The sequence below is a fragment of the Trichechus manatus genome, unplaced genomic scaffold, assembly GCF_000243295.1.
Source record: "Trichechus manatus latirostris isolate Lorelei unplaced genomic scaffold, TriManLat1.0 scaffold00054, whole genome shotgun sequence".
Lineage (NCBI taxonomy): Eukaryota > Metazoa > Chordata > Mammalia > Sirenia > Trichechidae > Trichechus > Trichechus manatus.
The window spans coordinates 1,356,960-1,376,878 of record NW_004443990.1 but is presented as its reverse complement, the minus strand read 5'-3'; the positions used below and the strand labels follow the sequence as shown (position 1 = coordinate 1,376,878).

Genomic DNA, 19,919 nt, shown 5'->3' with positions numbered 1-19,919 from the left:
TACTTCAAGTCCTCTTCACTTTCAGCAAGCAAGGTTGTGTCATCTGCATATCACAGGTTGTTAATGAGTCTTCCTCCAATCCTGATGCCTCGTTCTTCTTCATATAGTCCAGCTTCTCAGATTATTTGCTCAGCATACAGATCAAAGAACTATGGTGAAACGATACAACCCTGACACACACCTTTCCTGACTTTAAAGCACACAGTATCCCCTTGTTCTTTTCAAACAACTGCCTCTTGATCTATGTACAGGTTCCTCATGAGCACAATTAAGAATTCCCATTCTTCGTAGTGTTAGACAGAATTTTGTTAGGATCCACACAGTCGAATGCCTTTTGCATAGTCAATAAAACACAGGTAAGCATCTTTCTAGAGGAAGGGAAGAGGGTACCTGTAAGTAATTTAGACTATTTAAACAACAGTAGAGGATCTGAGATGGATCCCAAGAGGTAAAAGGAATCTTTATCATTTAGGGAAATTTTATCAGTGAATAGAAATTATTGTTAGTCCACAAATATGGACTAATGTCAGTCTTCCTTCCTCCCTTCTCCGTCTAGCTCTATAGCCTGTCTCCACAGAAAATATGGTCAATAAAATAAACATTCTTTACTAGCTTACTGTAATTTGTGGTTGGCCATAAAACATGCCTGGTAGAGATAATAGCGATAATGCTTAACTGGCTGTGATAAAGAAACACTGCTGGATCTGATACACGTCTTTAGTTACTCATTCCAGTTACTGTGATAGATCATGTTTTCTTTGGAAGCATATCAGGTTTTCCCTTGGGTGACCAGCTCAAAAAAGATGGATGATAGTTAGTATCTTGTTAGTATTTATGTTCAGAGAAAAGGGAACATCAATGACCTAAGGTCAGGCTAGGGTCCTTTTCTAAAAAAAAAATTTCCTCTAAGCCCCTTTTAAAAAACGTTCTTTAAAATGAATGGTGATACAATGCTAAAACTTCTAACTGCATGATCAAGCCCAACCCTGATAGTTTATAGAGGCATGTGACAGCCTGTGACTCAGCTGTTGCCTCATGTAGGGAAAAAGTCTCGCCTCATGTGCCTCTTCCAAACTGAATGTCCTTAACTATGCCTGTGTAATCTAGGCAGCCCAGTGTTCCCCTCCTGAGTTTCAGAAGAGAAATAAGAGTGAAATGGCCTCTGGAAGGGAAGAGTAACCAGGGCAGTAGGATGATGGACAGCGTGTAACCTTTACCAGAAAGAGAGGCAGTCGTTGTTGGACTTGTAGTCCAGGCTCCACCCTGGGATGAACTACCCCTGCATGAAATCATGGTAGCGTTCAGAGTCCTGATCCTATGCCTCTCCCACCTTCCCATGCATTTTAGAGACAGAACAGAAGAGTCCCAACTTCCTCCTCGTTCTTGCGTGCTTGTTAGGTAGTAGCCAGGAGTGGGGGCGGGCGGGATTTTTTTCCTTTTCTGTTGTATTCTAGGTCCTCCCTCTCACACATCCCTACGCTCCTGTCGCCCTCTGCTGTCTCTCCTTTTTATGCTTACCTCCTCTTGCTCCATAGGCTAGCACGCTGGTTAACAGGACCGCCAAGGTTTTGTGCTGGTATTAGGAGACTTAACAAAAGCGGCATGCTCTCTATGGACTTGCTGTTCCTTTTATCGTCATCTCGGATAAAAAGGCCCCATGAGGCAGGGAACAGACAGCGATACACATGCTGTTCTGATAACTCTGTATTATATTGTGTCAACGTGCAAATGAGTTGTATCCTGTGGGATTTAACGCTCTGGTGTGTTGTGTTCTCGTAGCTAGCTTTTCTCTACCCTTTCCTACTTAATCCAGATCTGGCATCTGTGTTTCGGTGTATTACTTCTCCTAGTCTCTGTAGTGTCTGCAGCATACTAGTAATACTTTGTCTTTCTGGTTGCAGCTCACGTGTAAGCTGCTTTAGGATTTCAAAATTGTGAAATAGACAGTTCCTTGTTTGTTTTTGCTTTTGTCATTTTGACACATTCTTTTCAAGAACAGCTGTGGTCATATCAATTGGAATTTTACCCAGGATGTTATTAATGTGATATTTGTGAATAAATGTGCAGATGCTATACATACTCGAAGAATCCATTTGGGGTTTTATATATTGATACGTATTTGTTTGTTTTGTTTTCCCTCATATAGAGTAAGATAAAGGTAAGAGGTTGATACATACCCAGGTACCCATTTTAAACATGCCACCCTCCCACGCATTCCTTCTGTTCCCTCTACCTGCAGGTTGTGGATGAGCACGAGAGTGTGGAGCAGAGTCGGCGAGCACAAGCCGAGCCCATCAACCTGGACAGCTGTCTCCGTGCTTTCACCAGTGAGGAGGAGCTGGGGGAAAACGAGATGTACTACTGCTCTAAGTGTAAAACCCACTGCTTGGCAACCAAGAAACTGGATCTCTGGAGGCTTCCCCCTATTCTGGTATGTTACAGCCCACCTCGGAGACAACAGAAGTCTGGCATAAAGGAATGAAGCCTTGAACAAACAGGAGCTTTTGTTATTTTTGAGAATAAGACCCTCCCTGCAGCAGTGTTTAAAACACTTTTTCCGTTCAAAGTTTTTTTGTTGGGCACAGAGATGAACTGTTCTACAAATATTTGTTAGTTCCTGTTTCTGAAGAGCTGATAGCCCAGAAGAAGAGAGAAGTCATATAGACCAGTAACTAATTCAGCACAGTATGTGAGAAGTGCCACAAGTGATACAATCTGGTAAATTTGAATTTCAGGAGAGATTGAAAGTCCCCCCTGGCTATATGGGTAGAGGAAGCTTTAGGTGGGGCCTTAAACAAACAAACAAACAAACAAAAAACGTTGCCATCAAATCGATTGCAACTCACAGTGACCCTATAGGATGGAGTAGAACTACCCTATAAGGTTTCCAAGGAGCAGCTGGTGGATTTGAACTGCTGACCTTTTGCTTAGCAGCCGAGGTTTTAACCACTGTGCCACCAGGGCTCCAGGCAGGGCCTTAGGAGACAATAAAAGGACAGCTGAGCCTGGACCCCAACACCCACCGTGCTTGGTTACATGCTCACTGGCACACTACTGAGTGAATTGTGTGTGTACGTGCACACAAGTGCAGTGGGCCTTGTGCGTGCTTGTAGATTTGATTTACTTTTGCCTGCTCCCTTCCTGGGTTACGACTCTCCTGTTCCTTGTCAGGAGAGTTTGTATTAAAAGTCTTCCTATTCTTAGAGGCCTAGGTGTTAAATTTGGACCTGCTCTTGGGTTATTCTGTCTGCCCTGTCACTTGATTTCACTTCTGCATTCAGCTCTCCTATCTTCTCCTCCTCCTTCATCCTCACCTGGAAGGAATACACAGAGTCACTGTACCAAAAAGAATTGGTCGGCATTCTACCATTTCAAGAGTCAGCATATGATCAAGAGCTGATGGTACTGAAGGAAGAGGTTCAAGCTGCACTGAAGGCATTGGTGAAAAATACGGCTCCAGGAATTGATGGAATACCAACTGAGATGTTTCAACAGATGATGTAATGCTGGAAGCCCTCATTCATCTATGCCAAGAAATTTCGAAATGACTGGAAGAGATCCATATTTGTGCCCATTCCAATGAAAGGTGATCCAACAGAATGTGGAAGTTATCAAACAATATCATTAATATCACACACAAGTAAAATTTTGCTGAAAATAATTCAAAAATGGTTGCAGCAGTACATTGACAGGGAGCTGCCAGAAGTTCAAGCCGGATTCAGAAGAGGACATGGAGCAAGGGATATCACTGCTGATATCAGGTGGATCTTGGCTGAAAGCAGAGGATACCAGAAAGATGTTTACCTGTGTATTACTGACTATGCAAAAGGCATTTGATTGTGTGGATCATAACAAATTCTGGATGCCATTGCAAAGAATGGGAGTTCCAGAACACTTAATTGTGCCCATGCAGAACCTGTACACAGACCAAGAGGCAGTCGTTTGAACAGAACAAGGAGATACCATGTGGTTTAAAATCAGGAACAGTGTGTGTCAGGGTTGTATCCTTTCACTATACTTATTCAGTTTGTATGCTGAGCAGATAATCCAAGAAGCTGGGCTATATGAAGAAGAATGCAGCATCAGAATTGGAGGAAGACTCATTAGCAACCTGTGATATGCAGATGATACAGCCTTGCTTGCTGAAGGTGAAGAGGACTTGAAGCACTTACTGATGATCAAAGACTATAGCCTTCAGTATGGATTACACCTCAACATAAAATAAAAATCCTCACAACAGGGCCAATAAGCAACATCATGATAAACAGAGAAAAACATTGAAGTTGTCAAGGGTTTCATTTTACTTGGATCCACAATCGATGCCCATGGAAGCAGCAGGCAAGAAATCAAATGATCTGTTGCATTGAGCAGATCTGCTGCAAAGACCTCTTTAAAGTGTTAAAAAGCCAAGATGTCACTTTGAGGACTAAGGTGCGCCTGACCCAAGCCATGGTATTTTCAGTTGCCTCATATGCGTGCGAAAGCTGGACAATGAATAAGGAAGACCGAAGAAGAATTGATGCCTTTGAATTTTGGTGTTGGCGAAGAAAAACAAGCCTGTCTTGGAAGAAGTACAGCCAGAGTGCTCCTTGAAAGCAACGACGGCAAGACTTTGTCTCACATACTTCGGACATGTTATCAGGAGGGACCAGTCCCTGGAGAAGGACATCATGCTTGATAAAGTAGAGGGTCAACAAAATAGAGGAAGACCCTCAACAAGGTAGATTGACACAGTGGCTGCAAGAATGAGCTCAAACATAGCAACGATTGTGAGGATGGTGCAGGACTGGGCAGTGTTTCATTCTGTTGTACGTAGGTTCGCTATGAGTTAGAAGCAACTCAGTGGCACCTGTCTGAGTCATCTAGTGCTGCTGCAACAGAAATACCACAAGTGAATGGCTATAATAAAGACAAATTTATTTCTTCACAGTAAAGTAGACTAAAAGTCCAAATTCAGGGCGTCAGCTCCAGTGGAAGGCTTTCTCTCTCTGTCGGCCTTCTCACCAATGTTCCCCCAGACTAGGAGCTTCTCCGCACAGGAAACGCGGGTCCAAAGGACACTCTCTGCTCCTGGCACTGCCTTCTTGGTGGTATGAGGTCCCCCTGTCTCTGTGCTCACTTCTTTCTTTTATATCTCAAGAGATTGCCTCAGGACACAAGCCAATCTTGTAGATCCAGTCCTGCCTTACTAACACAACTGCCACCCATCCTCCCTCATTAATCATAGAGGCAGGGTTTACAACATATAGGAAAATCACACAGTACCAGGAATCATGGCCCAGCCAAACTGACACACACATTTTTGGGGGGACATAATTCAAACCATGACAGCACCTGAGGACAACTTTCATTCTCAGTAGATATTGGCTAGATTCATGACCCAGCACAGAGCATCGATTCATGTCTTCATCCCACTATTCTGTGAGAGACTGTGAATATCGGTTTTTCCGTCCTCATGCAGCTTCCCAGAGAATTCTGTGAAACTAGTATATGAATTCTGCCTTCAGCCCACTCATCTATATACAAATATACAAAATACATATAGTATGTATTTTCTTATTCATGTCACATCCTACTACTCTTTGAGACTGAATTTAGGTTTTTCCTTCCTTAGGCCAAAACAACTTCCCAAGAAAGGATGCACAAGAAATTAATAACATTGATTAGCTAGCTCCAGGAATGGGAACTGGGTGGGAGGGAAGAACAGGACAGGGGCAGGCTGGGGACAAGGTAGGTGGGGAGGGGGAAGACTGTTTTTTTAATTGAGGTGTAATTAATGTACAATTAAATGTGTAGATTTTAAATGTTCCGTTTGATGAGTTTTGACAATTGTATACTTGTAACCACCACCCAAAACATAAATACATTTATTAAAATCATGTTTTTGAGGTCTTTAAAGAATAAATGTTACATATTCTTGAACATTCATATGTATTAAGCCTGTTTTTAAAAATGTAAATGTAGTATCTTTGCAACCCTTTAACATAAATGTTTTCTACTTTTTTTTCTCCAGATTATTCACCTTAAACGATTTCAGTTTGTGAATGGCCGGTGGATAAAGTCCCAGAAAATTGTTAAATTTCCTCGTGAAAGTTTTGACCCTAGTGCTTTTTTGGTGCCGAAGGACCCAGCTGTCTGCCACCGGAAGGCACTTACACCACAGGGGGACGACCTCTCTGAGCCACGGATTCCAACAGAAGTGAAGAAAGTTGATGCCCAGAACTCAGCTGGGGAAGAAGATGTGCTCCTGAGCAAGAGCCCGTCCACACTCAGCGCGAACGTCATCAGTAGCCCGAAAGGTGAGGAGGCTAGGGGCCTAGGGGGTCAAGACAGCACCCTGGGGGGACTTCCCTGGGGCTCCTGTAGACTGTGGATTTCCCTCTGTCCTCCACTCTGGAGCAACAGCTTAGTGGAGTGGAAGGAACCTATCTGGAATCCAGCCTATCTGGATTTGTGCTGCGTGACTTTTAGCAAGAGATGCAGCCATCCTAAATCAGTTTTCTCGTCTGAAAATCGGAGATAGTATAAGGTTCACAGAGTGTGAGGATTTGACGTATGAAGTGTGAAATACTGACGTATAGTAAACATCAGTGGGAGTTGTCATTCTTGCTCCCTTACAGCAGAGGTTCTCAAAGTGTAGTCCGGGAACTCCTGAGGGGGGTCCCTGAGACCCTTTTGTTCGTGTGGGTTCTATCTATCAATATTTACCATATTAGAAATTATATAGGGGGTCTAGAGGGTCAAGACTATTTTCATAAAAATACTGAGAGATTATTTGACTTGTTCACTGTCGTTCTCTCACAGTGTACTGTGGCGTCAGAGACGACATGACATGATAACGCCATCACTTTGACAATGAGATATGTGCTTGTTTATTCTTATGTTTTGAAAATCCCTCCATTTTAATTTCTAATATGGTAAATACTGATAGATATAACCCACATAAACAAAAGTTCTAGGGGTCCTCAACAGTTTTTAAGTGTGTAAAAGTGGGTAGGGAACTATGACCAAAAAGTTTAAGAACCACTACCTTTCAGGATTGTTGTGAGAGGTCAAAATAATACATAGAGGTCCAGGTACTGTGCCTAACAATATTACATGCTTAATAAATGGTGGTCATATTTTTTGTATAATATTTTACAAAGAAGAGGAGTATGTATTTATAAAACTCCTTAGTCTAATAATAATACTGTTTTTAACTGAATCTGACATAAATCATCTTTGTTATTTTCTAAGTCTGTGGTACTTTATATTTTCAGGACGTTGCTGCCTGTAGGGGCTTGGCATTGAGGAAGACAAGAATGTAACTTACTGGGTGCATAATAGGAACTAAAGAACAGCCAGTCTCTGTTCCACTATCTTTATCTTTATGTGTACACTTACGAAATTGGGTTCAAAATTAGCATTTGGTGATAGGTTTAACTTGTGACATTTGAATTTATGAATCTTTCTTCTCTTCCTTTCACAGGTTCACCTTCTTCATCAAGAAAAAGTGGAACCAGCTGCCCCTCCAGCAAAAACAGCAGCCCTAACAGCAGCCCACGGACTTTGGGGAGGAGCAAAGGGAGGCTCCGGCTGCCCCAGATCGGCAGCAAAAACAAACTGTCGAGTAGTAAGGAGAACTTGGATGCCAGCAGAGAAAACGGGGCTGGACAGGTTTGTGAGCTGACTGATGCCTTGAGTCGAGGGCACATGCTGGGGGGCAGCCAGCCCGAGCTGGTCACCCCTCAGGACCATGAGGTGACATTGGCCAATGGATTCCTTTATGAACATGAGGCATGTGGCAATGGCTATAGCAATGGTCAGCCCGAAAACCACAGTGAGGAAGACAGCACTGATGACCAAAGAGAAGATATTCGTGTTAAGCCTATTTATAATCTGTATGCAATTTCGGTAAGTGGTTTGTTTTTTGGTTTTCAGAGTGATCTGTACTTTTCAGTGGTTCGTTCGTCTGTCTTCATTCATTCAACAAGCGTTTATTTATTCAGGACCTGCTTAATTTCTAGTCATTGAGCTTGGTAATGGAGAGACAAAGTTAACAGTAGATATCTTGGCCTTCTGGATAGAGTCCAAGGAGTGTGGTGAGGGGATGGCCATGTAATCAGAATTCATCGGAATTAGAACCATGATAGAGGAAAGTACAACGCAGGAGGACACTAACCTAGACAGGGACCCAAGAGAAATTTACATTAGAGCTTAGTTCTAAAGGATAAGTAAGAATTAACTAGCCAGAGAAGGGAAGGGAGAAGGAAGATGGGCCCAGACAGAGGCAACAGAATGAACAAAGTTAAGGAAGCACAAGAGGATATAACTATTTCAAGCAAAGACCAGAAGTTTATTATAACTGGAGTCACAGGTTCAAGTCATTCACAATTGTGTGTTCCTCAGGGACTTTTGGGAGTACCTGGGTGGTGCAAATGGTTAACACGCTTGGCTGCTAACCGACATGTTGGAGGTTTGAGTCTACCCAGAGGTGCCTAGGAAGAAAAGCCTGGTGATCTACTTTCCAAAAAATCAACCATTAAAAAAACCCTACGGAGCACATTTCTACTCTGACACACATGGGGTCGCCATGAGTTGGAACCAACAGCAACTTTCTTTTTTTAAGGGGATTTTTATTCCTAAAAAATAATTTACTACTTTAAAATTGTTGTTTCACCCACACAAGACTTGGAGTTTCTGGCTTTTGAATTTTACTTTGTTTGTTTGTTTATAGATGATTCCAAAACATCTTTTCTTAACCACCTAAATGATCGGTATTCTCCTGCTAAGATCCTAGGACTGTGCCGTGCTGTAGCCATGGTAACATTAACTACCAACACCCTTCCACTTTCTTCTCTCTTGCAGTGCCATTCAGGAATTCTAGGTGGGGGCCATTACGTCACTTATGCCAAAAACCCAAACAGCAAGTGGTACTGTTACAATGACAGCAGCTGTAAGGTAAATACCCTCAGTCTTTGAAAGTTAGAAACAGTGATGTCAGCAGACCTGGGCGGCATTTGTTGAATAATGGACTTTTTCCTGAAGAGAAAATAGATGTTTCTGTTACTATCAATATATAGATGCCTTTAATATTAAAGAAACAACAGCAGTGTGCGGAGTAGGGAATGAAAACATTGAGTTGTGAATGAAAGAAGGAGTTAGTTAATGAGAAAAAGTTCTTGTCTTTTGAGCTTTTGGAATTTGGGGGGGTGGTTTGTTTCATTTTGTTATTGTCATTCTTTTGACTTGTCTGTTGTCAGAATATTTTCCCCAAAACCAACAATGAAAATAATTGAGCTCCCTTTAGGGGCGGATATTAAGGACTAAAATATTAAGCTGATTGGAAGCAGCCAGGTTTAGTATCCAGAGAGGATTGATCTTCCCTCCCCTGGCAAGGAGTAAGAGCCCACATGGTGATAGCTTTTTTGTTGAAGGCTTTTCTCGCCCCTTCAGGAACTTCACCCCGATGAAATTGACACCGACTCTGCCTACATTCTTTTCTATGAGCAGCAGAGGATAGACTATGCACAATTTCTTCCAAAGATCGATGGCAAAAAGATGGCAGACACGAGCAGCATGGACGAAGACTTTGAGTCCGATTACAAAAAGTACTGTGTGTTGCAGTAAAGCTACCACTCTGGCTGCTAGACAGGCTGGTGGTGAGGGAGATGGCTCCCTGTAGCTGACATTTGGCAAAAGCGGCGCTGAAAGGCAAGCTACATGTAATTATTTTATCCTGTGACCCTGAAGCACAAAATAAAAATCCTAATTAAAATAGCAGTTAATGTAACAATAGTAATAACTTTGTTTTGAAGTGTCTCACACAAGCTCTCTGGTAGAGAACTGTCAGGCAGAGCCCACCGTTAGCCTGTAAACAAAAAGGTTTGGCACCAGCCACCTGGGACCAAATAAGAGCTTAATTGTGCTTGTCCAGATACGAACAAAATGTAGTGAGTATAGAGTTTACCGATAATTATAACAAAATACTAAGAATTTCCTTGAAGTCAAAGTAAAAACATTGTAGTGTTGTCTGGGGACGACATGATATGCTACCTCCTTTTTCCTGAAGTTTTATTCCACTATATTGACAAGACAAGGAAAGCAAGATCATGAAGGTGTGCAAAGGATTCTTATGGCATGGACACAGATTTTTAGACTTATTTTTCAGACCATTTTCCCACTCTTTGTATGTCTTTCTTGCTTTTTGTTTTTATTGTGTATGAGACACAGCCAGTCATTGGTGGCAGGAGGTATACAGTGGTCAGTGTGAAAGGGAAGAATCGCTAAGAGCTGTGTGCCTGCTACCCAAGGCCTTGGCTGGGAGACCCTGTAGAAAGGAAAAGCCTCCTGGGATATTATTTCAGGTAGAGGCATCTTACTTTTAGGATACTTAAAGTGTCCTCCAAAATGTATCCCCAGCTGCTGACTGGCAGTGTTTGTAACATCTTCACATGCACATGTTGCACAGAGTTTCTGGGCAGAAAAGCTGCATCAGAGCTAGATAGTGTTTCACAATTAGTGGTTGTTTTTTGTTTGTTTTGCACTTTAAAAAAAGGAGAGAATACATGCAAATGAGCTTTTAAAAACTTGTTCTATTTGATGGCTGTAAGGGCTATAAATGAACTCGATTGGGGTATTTCCCGTCATTTTAAATTCAAAAACAAAACACTTCCTAAACATTGATAGTTCCTATGGATTTTTAATGAAATTGGTGGTTTTAGGAGATAAACTTTAGTTTTGTTTTGTTTACATGTCCTTTTTGTTGTTGCCCACAATAGTGGGCATCAAAATTTTTGTTTCTCTGCTCACTCCATATTTTCCTTTGATTATTCAAGACTGGAACAAAGATAGAAATGTTATTTATTTCAGGCTTTTTTTTTTTTTTTTTTTTTAATTTTTCCTGTGTTATTTTTTAACATATATTTGAAGTAGTTTTTTTTGTTTTGTTTTGTTTCATTTTTTGGTCTTTTTTTATTCAGTTGGATGCTGGAAGTGGATTCTCATTAATTACTAGATTGCATCAGCCTTCCTTCTTCATAGGCAGTAGGTACCAATGTAATTAAGCATTTGTATTTTGATATCTGAGGTCAGTTACTGTCCAGTCCTTAGAGCATTTGGAAAAGTTGTCTTAAATGGCTACCTAAGTTGAAACCCTTTTCAGAGGAAGACTATTATTGCAAGTAGGAAGGAGTGGCCTTACATGGTATAATGTGATGAAGTCAGAGAAAATGCAGACGTTATCGTTTCAGGATTTTCAGTATACAAAATCTGTCCATTCCTACCAAGACAAGTCCCATGAAAAAGTGGAAGATTTTAAATGATTTCCTTACGTATGTTTTATTTAAGCAGGTAGCACAATCTACTAATGTTGTTGGATCTGTGTTTGTTATATTGGTTGTAATTAATTTTTTTTAATTCATGAATTAGCAGAAATTTTATTAACTTAACTATTAACTACATTCACCTTGTAAATTACTGTATAAAACTTGACAATGCACTAACTTTAGAAAGATGTTAATGTACATAAATTGGAGTGTAAATAAAATAGTGTTGATGTACTGAAATATGAACTGTATAAAAAAGTATTGGTAATTGTATATGGAGTGTACCTGTTTGTCTGTAACTATTATCCAAACAAATTAAATACTGTGGATGCATCTGTGTGCTCTGTTTTCCCTCTACACGAGTAAACACAAATGTCAGCGTCTTCAGCCTCTTTCTGTGACCCTGGTCTAATCCTCCAACTTGAATAGTGCCTGTCCGACTTTCAGAGTCAATACTCCATCTCTGAGGGGATGGAAACTATTTTAAGGGTAAAACAAGATACCTGGAGTGACCAGGTGATTGGATTTAAACCCTGCTAACATCCCTGTTAGGAAATTATTTGGAAGACATTAAAGTGGGGAGAAGGGTAGAGAGCAGGTGGTAAACTGAGAATTGGCGGAAGAGATTCTACAGTTTTTTGTTTTTTTTTTTAAATTTTGTTGTTGAGAATAGACACAGCATAAACAAACCAATTCAACAGTTTATACATGTACAATTCAGTGACATTGATTACATTCTTCGAGTTGTGCACCCGTTCTCACCCTCCGTTTCTGGCTGGTTTCTCCTCCATTACCATAAATTCACTGCCCCTTGAGGTTCCTACCTAATCTTTCAGAGTGGCTGTTGTCAGTTTGATCCCATATACATAGTGCTTAAAAGAGCACAGTGCTCAAGGTAGACATTGTTTCCTAGTTAAGCTAAACTATTGTTTGGTTTTAAGAAGACTTCAGGGGATATATTTCGTTTAAGGTATAACGATTATCTCAGGGCAATAGCATCAGGGGTTCATCTAGCCTCTATGGCTCCAGAAAGTCTGGATTCTGTGAGAATTTGAAATTCTCTTCTGCATTTTTTCCCTTTTGATCAGGATTCTTCTATAGAATCTGTCATCAAACTGTTCAGTAATAGTAGCTGGGCACCGTCCAGTTCTTCTGGTCTCCTAGCAAAGGAGACACTTGTTCATGGAGACAATTATCCACACTTTTCATTTCCTCCTCCTGTTCCTGACCCTCTTTCCTCTTTTGCTCCAGGTGAGTAGAGACCAATTGTACCTTGGATGGCCCCTTGCAAAGTTTTAAGACCCCAGGCACTATGCAAGGAACTAGGAGGTAGAGCAGAAGCACTAAACACCTTATTAGGTCAGTTAACTAGGATGTTCCATGAAACCTTGAAACCAAGGAAAATACCATGAGGTGTTTGGTTGTAGTAAGCAGACTCAGCAGTTACTCTTTTGTTGTTGTAAATATATCTGTTGGTCCTACAACAGCTTTTGTGCAGATTAGGAGATAAGATAAAGAGGCTTTCATTTGTATGATGCCTTGAAATGACCCGGGGCTTTTAGGGGGTGCTGAGAAACCAAGATGTCCCTAGCTGCTCTCCAAGAGGTCTCCAAGGAGGCAGCTGGTGTGTCAGGAAGAGACCAAGATTTAGAGCTGTGGGTCCTTCACCTTCAGTCCTTCTTTGTTTACCTGTAAAATCAGAATACCTGCCTCTTAAGCTTATAAAGAGGAGCCCTGTTGGTGCTGTGGTTAAGCACTTGGCTGCGAACTGAAAGATCTGTAGTTCAAACCCAGAAGTAAATGAAGTATATGAATGCCTGGCACAGTTTCTTGGTAAGTACTCAGTGAGTGTGAAATCCTACTGCATGAGATTCAATCTTGTTTTGCAAAGACTTTTTTTTTTTCCGGCCCCCAACCCCTTTGGGATACTGACATGACAAGAATTTAATAGCTCTATACTTAGATTTAGGGAGCATTGGTGGTGCAGTGGTTAAAACATTCGGCTGCTAACCGAAAGGTCAGCAGTTTGAACCCACCAGCTTCTCCAAGGGAGAAAAATGTCGCAGTCTGCTTTTGTAAAGATGTATAGCCTTGGCAAGGTCATGTAAGCTCCATAGACACATCCAAACTCCCTGAGGGACTGAATTGCTGGGCTGAGGGCTATGGAGACCATAGTCTCGGGGAACATATAGCTCAATTGGCATAACATAGTTTATAAAGAAAATGTTTTACATTCTACTTTGGTGAGTAGAACTGGAGTCTTAAAATCTTGTGGGCAGCCATCTAAGATATTCCACTGGTATCACCCCCTTGGGAGCAAGGGAGAATGAAGAAAACTAAAGACACAAGGGAGAGATTAGTCCAAAGGACTGATGGACCACAACTACCACAGCTTCCATCAGACTGAGTCCAGTACAACTAGATGACGCCCAGCTACCACCACTGACTGCTCTGACAGGGATCACAATAGAGGATCCCAGACAGAGCTGGAGAAAAGTGTAGAACAAAATTCTAACTCACAAAAAAAAGACCAGAGTTACTGGCCTGACAGAGACTGGAGAAAATCTCAAGAGTATGGCCCCCAAACACCCTTTTACCTTAGTAATGAAGTCACTCCTGAGGTTCACCCAGAGGTTTGACAGGCCCATAAAACAAAATGAGACTAAAGGGGCACACCAGCCCAGGGGGAAGGACTAGAAGGCAGGAGGGGACAGGAAAGCTGGTGATAGGGAACCCAAGGTCGAGAAGGGACAGTGTTGACATGTCGTGGGGTTGTTAACTAGTGTCACAAAACAATTATGTGCACTGTTGAACGAGAAGCTAGTTCTATAAACCTTCATCTAAAGTACCTTTATAAAAGATAAAAAAAGATTTATAGCCTTAGAAACCCTATGGGGCAGTTCTACTCTGTCCTGCAGGGTCACTATGAGTTGGAATTGATGGCAGTGGGTTTTGGTTTTGGTTTTGGTTTTGGTTTTGGGTATACTTAACATTTTCCAAAAATAAGAAATAATGTATAGAATTAAATCAACAACAGTACAACTTGTTTACGGAAAAGAACAAACAGAAAAAGAATCCAAAAAGTCATCAAAAATAAAGCTTTTTTTTAAAGCTTTTTAAAAAAGAACCTTGAAAAGGACCCGCTTATAGAGATAGGCAAGGATTTTGTTGATAATCGTTTCCGAATGTCTCTGTAAATTGAGAGAGGCTCCTTAAGCCTTCCAGCCTCTCTGGCTGAGGGTAGTGATTTCGCTTGGAGTCTCTCTACCACTTGGTGGCATTGCTGGCTATGGGTTCCTTTTTTACTTGGAGACACCACCATTGAAATGGAGCAAGTAGATCATTTGCCACATTTTTTCCAGCTATTTTGAAAGTTGAATATAGTACATCACTGGAACGTATAGCCTTGGTGGCACAGCGGTTAAGTGCTCAGCTGCTAACCGAAAGGTCAGCAGTTCGAACCCTCCAGCCGCTCTGCGGGAGAAAGATGTAGCAGTCAGCTTCCGTAAAGATTTACAGTCTTGGAAGCCCTATGGGGCAGTTCTACTGTGTCCTATGGGGTCGCTATGAATCGGAATCGACTTGACGGCAATGGGTATAGCTTGGGAAGTAGGGATCCCAGTTTTTCTTGGTGATGTACAGCAGGGTCCTTAGTGATGAAATCACAAAGTCAGAAATGCACATACCTCTATGATCAGAGCCATACAGGATAGAGCAACAAAAAGAGGCCATCTTTAGGTTTGCCAAACTTCCTGCGCAATGGGAAGGATAAGGATGCAGGAGTCAAAAACTTGGAGGCCTGAGGGACCAAGTGGGAAACCAAAGTCAGAGAAGCAAGTCCGGCATGGATATGAATGGGGAGTGAGCTCCATCTGACCACTGCCACACAAGATTATGAGCCCTGGTGTTACCAATTTTCCCCCTCAAGAGAAGCCAGAAATCCAGATGTTGATGCAAATATCCAGTTTTGAAATGTGGGCAATTTTTTTTAAAAAAAATCTTTTTAAACATTGCACTGGCCAAGCTGGATACTGCAAATAAAGTCACTAGTTTACGCCCTCTGCTAGTTAGATAGGTCATGGACTTTGATCCCATTAAGCCAGAGGTTAGATTCTAGTGCTGTTATTAAGACAGCTGTGAACTAAAATAAGTTCCTTAGACTCTCAGGCTTCTCATGACCAATGAGAATACCAATTACTTCAAAAGGTTATTATAAGGAATAGATAACATACGTAAATAGACGGAGTGTGGCCCCTATTAGATACTTAACAGTATTCTTACCCCCTTTAGGGAAACAGAAAACAGGTATACTACAACAGTCATGTTATCAAGTTCATTACCAATCCGGAGCCATACAGCTAACAATATGTGAGCACCTACTATGCACAGAAAGAAGCCTTGGTGGTGCAGTGGCTAAGTGCTCAACTGCTAACTAAAAGGTCAGCAGTTTGAACCCACCAGCCAGCCGCTCCATGGGAGAAAGATGTGGCAGTCTGCATCCGTAAAGATTACAGCCTTGGAAACCCTGTGGGGCAGTTCTACTCTGTCCTATAGTGTTATGAGTCGGAATTGACTCCACGGCAATGGGCTACTATGCAACACAGAGCTCTGAGTTAGGTTCTCTGGGGGCAGTGGTTCCCAACCTGGCAATTCATCAGCATCATGGAAATCAACTAGGAGCTTCTTTAAAATGCTGATTCCAAAATCCCACCCATCATCATCACATTATACTTGTGTTCTCTTTCCCTAAGTAAGGGAAGAATACCATTATTTGAATACCTATTATGTACCAGGTTCTGTGCCTATTTTCACTCAGATTTATGGGATCACCCTCTCCCATGCAGTCTAAGAATATGCATTTGAATAAGTCCCTCAGGGAGATTCTTTTGCAGCCAGACTGCACTGGCCTGCAGATTGGTCATTTATGGAAACCACTGCTTCAGGGAATGAATACATGGAGACATCATTATTTCCAGTCTAATTAGGGAAAAATGATATGCATATGCACACACGTGAGTAGTAAGAGTAATTAACCAAAAGCTCCCAGACATAATTATCTCTGATGAAGTGCTGACTGAGGACTGTAGACTGTAGGCTATTGATGAAGTACTTAGGGAAAGCCAAATGGAAAAGAAAAGCGAGCTGGGCCGTGAAGCAAGATCAGGATTATATTGCCAGAAGCATGGAGAGCAGTCTAGGCAGGTGCACAGACAACAAAGGAGCAGAGGCAGAATCCAGGTGATGCATTCCAGACAGCCTAGGCCTGTTTGAGCTGAAGGTGCCTGAGGCACATAGTAGAAGACAACAAGCAAGCAGGAACCATGTTCTGAAGGCCTTTGAAGGTCAGCTAGTTATATAGTGCACATATATTGCAAGTATTTTGTTAGGGTTGTCAAATATTTTCGTATGGTTTGTGTAAGTCCACACTAATCCGTTTTATGCCATTTTATTTTTATTATAGAATAAACTTATGTTTGCTGTAATTTAACTTTCCCATTTTCATAAATGCACATCTACTTTTGCTGGAGCGAACTTCGAACCTTACTACAGGCACAAGAGGAACTCACGGATGGATACTAGGATTTAAAGTGCCCAAAAAAGGTCCAAGTAAATGAGAGAGAAAGAAAAAAGCCAGGCACGAGGTGAGAGGAAAACTACAAGGGCTCTGGGAAGGGAGAAGGCTTGCTGGAGGGAGAAGCCCGCTCACAGATAGGTGTGGCCAGGAGAACAAAGGAGAGGGCCCAGGCAGGAGAGTAAGCCTGACTGGTGGAGGCATCTAAGGCCCTTGGACGAATTTCTCTGCTGCCTTGATGGTTTTTTGGTGCCACCCTTCAGTTCTCCATAGCAGGATCCTCTGCTGCTGATGGCTTAACCCTATTGCATGCTGGGATTATAGATTAGGCAGAGGGAAGCTCCCTGCTGATTTTGGGTATCAGCAGGGAGCACCCCAGAATGGAGTAAGAAATGCTTGTGTCATTTTCAGAGGATGCTATAGTCCTAAGTTTGGGGCAGTCATCTTAGCTGATGCCATGGAAAACAATGGACTAGAAGTCAAGTCTGCGGTGCTTGTTCTGCACTTTGCAGAGCTGTATGTCCTTGAGCAGGTCACTAGCCTCCTCTGAGTCTTAGTTCCCCTTGTGAATAAGGAGGAGGTTGCATTAGGTCAGTGGTCTTCAATTTTTATTTTGAAACATCAGGACCAGATCCTTTCTTCTAACCACATTTTACCTGAAGGGCCAATAGCTGAAGCAGATGATAAGGTTGGACTTGCTCAGGTTGAAGTGAGGTGGAGGGTGGGCTGCTGTCTGAGCAACATCTGAGGGCTCTGGATCAGATGTCCTCTAAAATGCCTTTCACCTCAAAGCGTTCAGAAAGTCGGTCATGGCAGTGGTCCAGCAGCACCTGGGGAGCTCCCAGAGAATGTCCGTAGCAGGAGGACTTGGTGTTCCCAGAAGAGCTCATTTGGTCTGCTGGAAATCACAGTGGCAGCAGAGTGGGCCTTTCCAAAGGCCATTTTGCTATTCTCAGTACATCTGGGCAGGGGGAAAAAGCCAGCCAACCAGGGTGAGGGCCAGTCACTCTCCCCGCCTGCAGAGACCACTGGCAGTACATGCAATGGCCAGCCTGCTCCCTGGCCTCTGTCCCAAGGGCTGGACATCTGTAGGAAGCCAGCCCCAGGACCTGTGGCCTTTCATTGTTGTACTAGCTGTAAGCAGTTGCTGCTGCCACTCCTTGTTTGCAGAACTCTTTGTGACTTGGAGCTGCCAATAAACATCCTCTCACTTTTGGAGAGGTGGGGAAAGGAGAGGCTGAGCTTTTCACTCATTCATCAAATGTTCATTGAGCGCCTACTGTGTGGCGTAAAGGATAGTCCTGAGCTTGGAACTGGAAAAGAAGTTGGATTGTTGTTGTTAGGTGCCGTCGGTTCCGACTCATAGTGACCCTCCATACAACAAACGGAACACTGCCCTGTACTGCACCATCCTCACAATTGTTATGTTTGAGTCCATTGTTGCAGCCACTGTGTCACTGCATCTCATGGAGGATCTTCCTCTTTTTCACTGCCCTTCTACTTTCCCAATCATGATGTTCTTCTCCAGGGACTGGCCCCTCCTAATAACATGTCCAAAGTATATGAGACAAAGTCTCGCCATCCTTGCTTCTAACGAGCATTCTGGCTGTACTTCCTCCAAGACGGATTTGTTCGTTCTTCTGGCAGTCCGTGGTATATTCAATATTCTTCACCAACACCATAATAAAAGGCATCAATTCTTCTTTGGTCTGCTTTATTCATTGTCCAGCTTTTACGTGCATATGAGGCGATTGAAAACACCATGGCCTGGGTCAGGCACACCTTAGTCCTTATAAAGCATCTTTGCTTCTGAACACTTTAAAGAGGTCTTTTGCAGCAGATTTGCCCAATGCAATGTGTCATTTGATTTCTTGACTGCTACTTCCATGGACATTGACTGTGGATCCAAGTAAAATGAACTCCTTTACAACTTCAATATTTTCTCTGTTTATCATGATGTTATTTATTGGTCCAGTTGTGAGGATTTTTGTTTTCTTTATGTTGAAGTGTAATCCATATTGAAGGCTGTAGTCTTTGATCTTCATCAGTAAGTGCCTCAAGTCCTCTTCACTAATTGGATAAGTACTTAGATATTTGATGGACATCTATTTGCCAGACCCCATGCTATGCATGTTTCAGTCATTATTTAGTCTCACCGCAGCTCTAAGAGGGATGCATTATCATTCCTTTTCATAGGTGAGGACACTGAGACTCAATGAGGTTAAGTCACTTGCCCAAGATGTCACCCAGATGGAATATTTCAGAGCTGGATTCAAACCCATGTTAATCTGGCTTCTCACGTACCACCCCTTCTCCCTCCATATTGGAGTCTGTGATCCATCACTTAGCAACTCTGGGCAAGACAGTCAGTCACACTGAGCCTCAGTGACCTGTCCTTGACAAGGGACTGATCATTATGATCCTGACTACCTTATAGTGTTGAGATAAGCACTGAATGAGAAAGTAAATTTGAAACCGTTAGTAACTGATAACACTTAGTAACTAAAAAAACTTGTGCAAATGTAAAGTATTGCTATTACATAGATGTCTTAATCCAGTGCTGATATAATAGAAATACCACAAGTGGGTGGCTTTAACAAACAGAAATTTACTCCCTCACAGTTTAGGAGGGTAGAAGTCCGAATTCAAGGTGCCAGCTCTAGAGGAAGGCTTTCCCAGCTCTGGGGGAAGATCCTTGTCTCCTTTCAACATCTGTGGGCTCGACGTCCCTTGGAGATCTGCATGTGTCTTGGCATCAGTTTTCTCCTGGGTCTAGGAGGTTCTCATAGCAGGGACCCCAGGTCCAAAGGATGCGCTCCGCTCCTGGCTCTTCTTTCTTAACAGTAATGAGGTCCCTCTCTCTCTGCTCACTTCTGCCTCCTTTTATCTCCTGTAAGATAAAAGGTGATGCAGGCCACACCCCAGAGAAACTCCCCTCACATCTGATCAGGGCCATGACCTGAGTAAGGGTGTTGCAATCTCACCCTAATCCTGCTTCATCAACATAACAAACATAACCAAATCATGCTTCATTAACCACA

At 42.3% G+C, this 19,919-nt stretch overlaps 1 protein-coding gene and 1 pseudogene across 4 annotated transcripts in view; one reads left to right on the top strand and one right to left on the bottom strand.

Moving 5' to 3' along the window:
• USP32 (ubiquitin specific peptidase 32) overlaps window positions 1-11,638 on the top strand; it is a 229,520-nt gene extending 217,882 nt beyond the window's left edge. For 2 of the 4 annotated variants that reach the window (XM_023732684.1, XM_023732686.1), the window contains 5 exons: window positions 2,240-2,431; window positions 6,014-6,299; window positions 7,469-7,893; window positions 8,848-8,940; window positions 9,436-11,638. In XM_023732684.1, coding sequence (XP_023588452.1) covers window positions 2,240-2,431; window positions 6,014-6,299; window positions 7,469-7,893; window positions 8,848-8,940; window positions 9,436-9,609 — 1,170 coding nt within the window. In that variant the 3' untranslated portion in view covers window positions 9,610-11,638. Of the gene's footprint in view, window positions 1-2,239; window positions 2,432-6,013; window positions 6,300-7,468; window positions 7,894-8,716; window positions 8,818-8,847; window positions 8,941-9,435 lie in introns of those variants that run through there. The other 2 variants (XM_004377840.2, XM_023732685.1) reach the window with 2 other exon arrangements.
• A 4,249-nt stretch (window positions 11,639-15,887) lies between these two features.
• Window positions 15,888-17,768, bottom strand: LOC111820876 (protein FAM106A-like; annotated as a pseudogene).
• Window positions 17,769-19,919: the final 2,151 nt, after the last annotated feature.